General features: G+C 43.8%; 1 protein-coding gene across 1 annotated transcript; it reads right to left on the reverse strand.

Annotated features, from left to right (window-relative positions):
- Nucleotides 1-4,407: 4,407 nt before the first annotated feature.
- Nucleotides 4,408-5,627, reverse strand: LOC114226743 (serine/threonine-protein kinase MARK2-like). Its single transcript, XM_054728533.1, has 3 exons — nt 5,224-5,627; nt 4,476-5,070; nt 4,408-4,431 (listed from the first exon to the last, which is right to left on the reverse strand). The coding sequence occupies exons 1-3, from the start codon at nt 5,625-5,627 to the stop codon at nt 4,408-4,410; spliced, it is 1,023 nt and encodes a 340-aa protein (XP_054584508.1).
- Nucleotides 5,628-7,481: the final 1,854 nt, after the last annotated feature.

Here is a 7,481-nt window from a genome sequence, read left to right on the forward strand (position 1 = left end):
GCCAGCCTATTCATGATACCAAAATGTAACAAAAATGATACTGAAAAAAAAAAAAAAACCTACAAATCAATCTCACTCATAGTGAGAAGTAATAATTCTAAGTAAAATCTAGTAAGTTATTATATCTAGTGGTGTATTAAAGAGTGATGCACCATGAACAAATAGTTTATTAAACCAATTAAAAATGTTTTACCCCAGGAAATCTAATATAATATGTAAAAGAAGAAAAAATATGAGAATTTCTACAGATTTTTCAAAAGCTAACAGTGAATATTCATTAATAATTCTTGAAATCATAGATTCCAAAAGAAGGAATTTCCCTTAATTTGATATGGAAAAACCTAACTCAAACCAAGAGGCAATGCTATTTGTGAAGATAAAATGAGAAGGACATTCTTATTAAAGTTAGGAATAAGGGAGAAGATTTACTAACACCACTGATATTTAATATTGTTCTGGAAATTCTGACAAATGAAATTGCTATAAAGAATGAGTGCACTTATGGAAAGGAACATAAGTAGTATCATATGCACATTACAGAAATGTCCATCAAGAACAAATAATCAAGTTCAAAATGTACATTAAACAAAATTGTACTTATAATAGAAATATACTTCGAATCTATACAGCAAAAAAGAAGATATTCACAATAATAATAAAATATAAACTACCTAAAGGTAAATATGCAAAGTAATTTCAATCTGTTTGAAGGAAAAAAACCTACAAAATTTCCGAGTGCTATAAAATAAATGAGGATAAATGGAATGGTATTAATATACCCATGTATTTGCTGATGTAATATTACAAAATTTCTATTTCCTTAAATTAACTTTTAAGTTTAATGTAATTACAAAAGAGTACAGATTATAATCTCATATTTTACTTTGGAGGCAAGTTTTAACAAAAATGAATCTAAAATTTATCTGTAATAGCAAATGGATAAAAACCACAAGAAATTTTGAAAAACAGAAAGTAAAGGAGGGGAGCATTTGTGTTGTGTAATATTATAATATTTTAATTTTACAATAACAAATGGCTTTATACCTATGTGCAGATTGACAAACAGATCTCTGTAAGGAAATAAAGAGCCCAAAAAGTGTATTTTAAAAAGGTGGAAATTCAAACCAGTAGGGAAAGGAAATTTTTTTTGTTCATAAAAGGGTTCTCAGAGAGTTGATTAACAATTTGAAAAAAATACTACAAAATAATGAATGTAAATGATACATTTTTGGACTGGAACACAGATTATTTATCCGCCGGAATTGAAGAATGAATCCACAGATAGAAAGTGGTATAATAAAGGTGGACATTTATTGAAGAACAAGTACAGACTCCCACATGGGGAGAGGGAAAGAGTCCCACAGAATGGACTCCCACTTTGGGAGGGGGAAAGGGTCCCACTGGGTTCCTTCCCCTATGGCTTATAAAGGCTGCAGATCCTGGTGCCTTGACATCCCCTCTGATTGGTCACTATTCCCTTACACTGGTTACTAGAGTAACTCCTGTGCTCAAAGGTTGAACCTCACTTGTGATGTTCCCACCCCCCTCCTTCCCTGTTGTTTTCCTATTCCCTTTGGGCTTTCTCCCACTCCTTCTGAATGAAGGGCTTCCTTCTCTGTATTTTGTGAATATAGACATTTTGCTGTTCCCAGTTTCCTCAGTCTGTGGAATATACTTGTTGCAGCTTTCCAGCTCCCCTATTCTATGGAAATATACCTTCTGCTGCTCTGCAGCCGTTTCCCTCCATGGTCCCCTTAATTTCCTTCTAATATTTCCTAAACCTGTCCTATTTTACCCCCAAAATTCATATTTCATAAATACGACATTACAAGACAGCTAGAGAAAGGTAAATATATGAATTTGAGATAGAAAATAATTTTTGTCTATTATATTGGAAAAGATTGATGGTAATGACTCTAAAAATTTAATAGCTTCTGTAATGTAAAAAGATAGTCAAAATTACTTTTTTCAAAACTCCATGCAGGTCCGTATTAGCCTTACAAACCTGACCAAACTAGCTTAGTGAGTATAGCCCTTGTCCTGGGACATTTGTAGAAAGTTATCAGCAGCACTTGTTTAAAACTGCAACTTCCTGGGACAGCAATAACAATTGGAAAAGATAATTTAAAAAATTAAAGCTGAAAAACTTAGCCTGGCTGGGGTGGCTCAGTGGTTGAATGACTGGTTTGATTCCAGTCAGGGCACATGCCAAGGCTGTGGACATGGGGTGTGTAGGAGGCACCCAATCAATGTTTCTTTCTCATTGAAGCTTCTATCTCTCTTCCCCTCTCTCTAAAATAAAATCATATTTTTTAAAAAGCTGAATAACTTAAAAGTAAAAACTGGAGAATGAGAAGTCCAGCATCTTCCTGGGAATCTAGATGGTCACATGCATGTGTGCTACTCAGGAAAGACCAGAGACGGTCCTAATCTTTCACCTCTGGCTGACCTTGTAGCTCTGCAGAAGCAGTACTAGTAAGTAAAGGCTAACAAGAGCTGTTAAGTGCCTGAGGGTTGAAGATGTGCCTCAACAGGCACACAAAGCCTCTCCACAATAGCTGGTGGACTTACTACTTCCAGGCATTTGAGCAATCTTTCTCCAGTCACTAGTTGACCACTTAGCTAACCAAGCTGAGGATCCAGTGACCACACACAACAAGGAATACAGGCTTTACAGAATTTGTTCATAAAATTCACTAAACAGATAGCAACAAAAAAACTAGCAGTGACAATACACTGAGTGATGAAATCTGATTTTCAAAGTTGCCATATTGTATTATTTAAAATGTTCAGTTTCCACAAAAATTTATGAGAGCTAAATATAAGAGCTAAAACTATTGTTAAAAAATATAGGCTCAAATGTAGGATTAAGCAATGATTTCTTTTATTTTTTGGGGGGGGTGGGGGGAGAACCAAATGCTTTAATAAGAAGCCCCACAAACATGGGAGCCAAGGAGCAGGGGAGGAAAGTGACCCAGGAAAAAGTCCGGTCTATGACGTTTCAGTCAGGTGGGGGCTGGGGGGTGGGCCCACAGCGAGGGCGGCCCCTCCTCTTGACCTCCAGGGGGCGCCACGCAGTCTTCCCAGCTCAGCAGGCATTTTGGGCAACAGGGTTCCGAAGACCACGGTGCTGCTGGATACAATAAAGATTTATTAAATTAAAAGAAAAGAAAACAAAGCAACTAGCAAGATAATATGAATAACATAAATCTGTTATAATAAAAATAATTTTTTAAAATGATGTTTGCAGAGCATTGAAAGAAATGTTTGAACATGTGGGCACCAAACTGTTAACAGTGGTTGCTTCTAGAGAATGGAATTACCCCAGCTTTTCCCTTCCTGCTTTATAGATATCTACAGCATTTACAGTTTTATAACAGTACACATTGTTTTGGTAACTAATAAAACTTGACATAAAATTAAAAACAAAACACAAACCCTCCTGATGTGAGTCCCGAGCAGAGGCCGCCTCCGCGGTGCGCACCCTCCCTCGTCGGCTGGACCCAGTCCTCTCACCTGCACACGCAGCGGGTGTCCTGGCCCCGCTCTCCCCGGCTGCTTGGGTCCAGCCTCTGGCTCGTCTCCAGCACCACGCGCCCGGCCTTCCTGGAGCTCCGCACCTTCGAGCTGACTGTGGCCCTTGCCTTGATTCTCAATTTTAAAAATTACATTGGATTGACTTTGTTCCTTTTAGAACGCCTCTTTCTGGTGGGTACCCCACAGCACATGAATTTGAGGAAGGCTCGGAGGGCCCTTCTAGCCAACCCCGGCCGGCCCTGGCTGTGGGCAGAGGGAGAGGCGGGGGTGCTGCCCTCAGGCTGCCCAGCTTGGCGGCAGCTTTCAGGGGCGGCTCCCTCTGGGGCTCCACCCCTGATGCTGCTGCTGCTGCGGAGGCGGCGGCTGTGGGTCCAGGGGGAGCCCCCAGGGCCAAGCTGCAGGTCTGGGCTGGGGGGAGCTGTCCCGAACTCGATGGATTCCAGTGGGGGAGGGGTGGCCATGGATTCCAGGCTGGGTGGGGGCCCGGTCACGTTGAACCACAGGTAGTGTGGGAGGATGGAAGACTCTTCAGTCCCCCCATCAGATGGCTGAGACCCCTCCTCAGTCCCCCCATCAGATGGCTGAGACCCCTCTTCAGTCCCCCCATCAGGTGGCTGAGACCCCTCTTCAGTCCCCCCATCAGAGGGCTGAGACCGCTCTTCAGCCCCCCCATCAGATGGCTGAGACCCCTCTTCAGCCCCCCCATCAGAGGGCTGAGACCCCTCTTCAATCCCCCCATCAGATGGCTGAGACCCCTCTTCAGCCCCCCCATCAGATGGCTGAGACCCCTCTTCAATCCCCCCATCAGATGGATGAGACCCCTCTTCAGTCCCCCCATCAGAGGGCTGAGACCCCTCTTCAGTCCCCCCATCAGAGGGCTGGGCCGCCTCGTAGCTTGAGGAAATGTCACTGCTGTCAGGGGAGCGGTAGGGTCTGACCTTGACCTTTCTCCCTGGCATCTTGGTCTCCATCTTCTTTAGGATCAGGTAGGTCCCCATGTCCCTGTCATATTTTCTCTCCCCTACAGACTGCTCTACCTGGTCTGGCTCGAAACCGAGGCTCTGCATCAGTTCTAGGACCTGGGGGTCCAGGTCCCCCCCGGGCGGCTGGCTGTAGGGCCTCAGCTCCTCCTGGCCCCTGTTGAGCCAGGGGTGCCGCATGACCTCCTCCAGGGTCGGCCTCTGGCTGGGGTCGACGGTCAGGAGCCACCTGATGAATTGGCCGCCCTGCCTGGACATGCGGTGCGGGGCCTCGAACTGCCCGGCCAGGACCTGCGCCTTAATTTTCGCCAAGCTCTCCCCCTGGAACGGCACCGTCCCCGTCACGGTCTTGTACAGGGTCACCCCCAGGCTCCAGACATCCGCTTTCCGGCCATCATATGGCTCCTGCCGCAGGACCTCCGGGGCCATGTAGTAGAAGGTGCCGCAGAAGGTGCTCAGTTTGGAGTCGTCGCTCACCCTCCGCCCGAAGCCGAAGTCGGCCAGCTTGACCGTGCCGTCCTCGTCCAGCAGGATGTTGTCCGGCTTCAGGTCCCTGTGGGCGTTGGGAGGAATGTGTGAGCACGTGGGCACCGCCCTGTGCACAGGGGCTGCTTCTAGAGAAGGGTCCCCCCGCTTTCCCTCCCCGCCTTAGAGCTCTGCAGCAGGTACAGTTTGACAGCAGCACAGGGTTTGGAGCCGATCAAACCTGTGGACGATGCCCCGCCGGTGGCAGTACTGCAGCGCCGACACCACCTGCCGGAACGCGGCGCGGGCCTGGCGCTCGCTCAGCGGGCCGTGGTTCTCCAGCCGCTGCCGCAGGTCCCCTTCCCTCAGGTGCTCCATCACCAAGAAGAGCATGTCTGGGGTGGTAACCACCTCAAACAACGCTGTTATGTTTGGATGTTGTAAGCTTTTAAGACAATAGATCTCTCGAGCATATCGAGAGAAGCCCTTCAGACTGATGGCTTTCACCACCACCTCCGTCCCAGACAGCACGTGCCAGGCCAAATACACCTTGGCACAGGCTCCCTGGCCAATCCTGGATTGGAGTACATAGTCTCCAATACAGAGACTATGGGTGTCAGAGGGGGCTGCAAAGTCATCACTCATTGTAACCAAAATAACAAACCAAAATAAATAACTAAAATAAAAAAGAAAAACAAAAAGAAAAATAACACAAAAAATAAAACAAAATAAAAACAAAATTAAATTAAATAAAAGAAAATAACAAAAAAAACAAAATAAAAAATAAAATAAAATAAATAAAAGAAAATAACAAAAGAAAAAAAATAAAATAAAATAAAAAAGAAAAAAAAAGAAAAATTAAATAAAAGAAAAATGAAAAAAAAATAAGAAAACAAACAAAAATGAAAAAAACGGCAAAACCTATCTAAGGAGTCCAAGTCCACAGGTCACCACAATCAGCTTCCTGGGCTATAACGGACAAAATCCTTGGCCCAGTCAGGGCCTTTTTATAGGAGTGGTTTGCAATTCCATCACAATGGCACCTTATGAGGTCAGAGCAAGAAATGGACCAATCCCGGCTGGGGAGTGGTTTGTGATTCCATCACAATGGCACCTTATGAGGTCAGAACAAGAAATGGACCAATCCTAGCTGGGGATAAACCATAGTGGTTTTCTCACTTTTTGGTCTCATGACCATTATACTCTGGAAAACACAAAAAGACACACACTTTTGTTTATTTGGGATATTATATTGGTATTTATTTTATTAGAAATAAAAATCTATAAGATGTGTGTGTGTGCGCACGCGCGCGCACACACACACACACACAGAGAGAAAAGTCTGACTTATTCTCATGCTCCAGTTCTCAGTTCAAATATCACCTGCTTAGTTCTAAGATCAGATATCCCTGATCCATCCATCCCTACCTACCTCACTCAGGACATCACGTTTGTCATCTTCATAGCACCGACCACAGTGGGGCTGATTCTTGTTTACTGTCTGTCTTTCCCATGAAGGAAGGGGCAGGACTGTAGTGTTCCCGGAGTCTAGCACAGTGAGTGGCAACAAAATAAGTGTTTAATAAATGTTTGTTCACTGGATTAACAGGAGAGTTTGTGGTAACAAAATATGACCAACTATTAATCAAAGTGATTCTAAAAAACAGTCATGTTCTGTCCTCACTCAGCTTTTGGGGCAGATAAGATAGGACCAAGGAGTGCTCAAGTCTGGGTTTCCAGGTCTGTGGTTGCTCAGTCAGACTGAGGAAAAGCCAGCTGGCAGGAGCCTCGCTGTAAAGATTCAAGAAGATGATTCGTCCTTCCACTGGTACTTGCTAAGGATGAAATAAATTTGGTCCTGCAGTAAGGCTGCAAGGTATGTTCACATGTTGAATATCCATTCCCAGATTACACAAAAGACTTCTCTGGATGAAAGAATGTCTACAGAGGTACAAAGGGTGGGGTAGTATGTTGGGGCAAATTCCACCCTTTATGGAGGCAGAGAGGGAGCAGGCAGCCTTGATGACACTTTGGGGGAGCCTCTGGCATATTCTATTTCAAACTAATCTTCTAAGAAAAATTCCTACTTTCAGTACATCGAGTGTTTTAATCACATGTATGTTATTCTAGTAATCATTTTCCTTTAACACTTCCTAAAGTCTCAGCTTTGTGTAAAGTGAATCTTTAGAGGGATTAGCCTGTGAGCTTCTCCCTCTAAAACACTTTCATTTGTTCATTTTTACCTTCCTGCTGTGATACTCAGCTCCTAAACATGATAGTCTTTGCTGCTGAGCTGATTGGGACCCAAATGGGGGACATTTCATCAATTCTAGACAGATGTTTACAAGTTACAGTCAGATTACAAGCAATGATTTCTTAAATATGACACCAAAAGCACAAATAATAAGAATGAGAAGGAAAACCCCTATTTTGTAAAACTACTGTTTGGAATTCTCTGCTGTTGTTTTAGACAGACTCTTATTCTGAAAAAATAACTTT

The sequence above is a fragment of the Eptesicus fuscus genome, chromosome 16, assembly GCF_027574615.1.
Source record: "Eptesicus fuscus isolate TK198812 chromosome 16, DD_ASM_mEF_20220401, whole genome shotgun sequence".
Lineage (NCBI taxonomy): Eukaryota > Metazoa > Chordata > Mammalia > Chiroptera > Vespertilionidae > Eptesicus > Eptesicus fuscus.

Coding starts and splice junctions, on each gene's coding strand:
- LOC114226743 (XM_054728533.1), bottom strand. CDS start 5,627: ATGAGTGATGACTTTGCAGCCCCCTCTGACACCCATAGTCTCTGTATT. Junction 5,071..5,223: donor CGGCGGGGCATCGTCCACAG/GTTTGATCGGCT, acceptor CAACGCCCACAG/GGACCTGAAGCCGGACAACA. Junction 4,432..4,475: donor TGCCAGGGAGAAAGGTCAAG/GTCAGACCCTAC, acceptor CATTTCCTCAAG/CTACGAGGCGGCCCAGCCCT.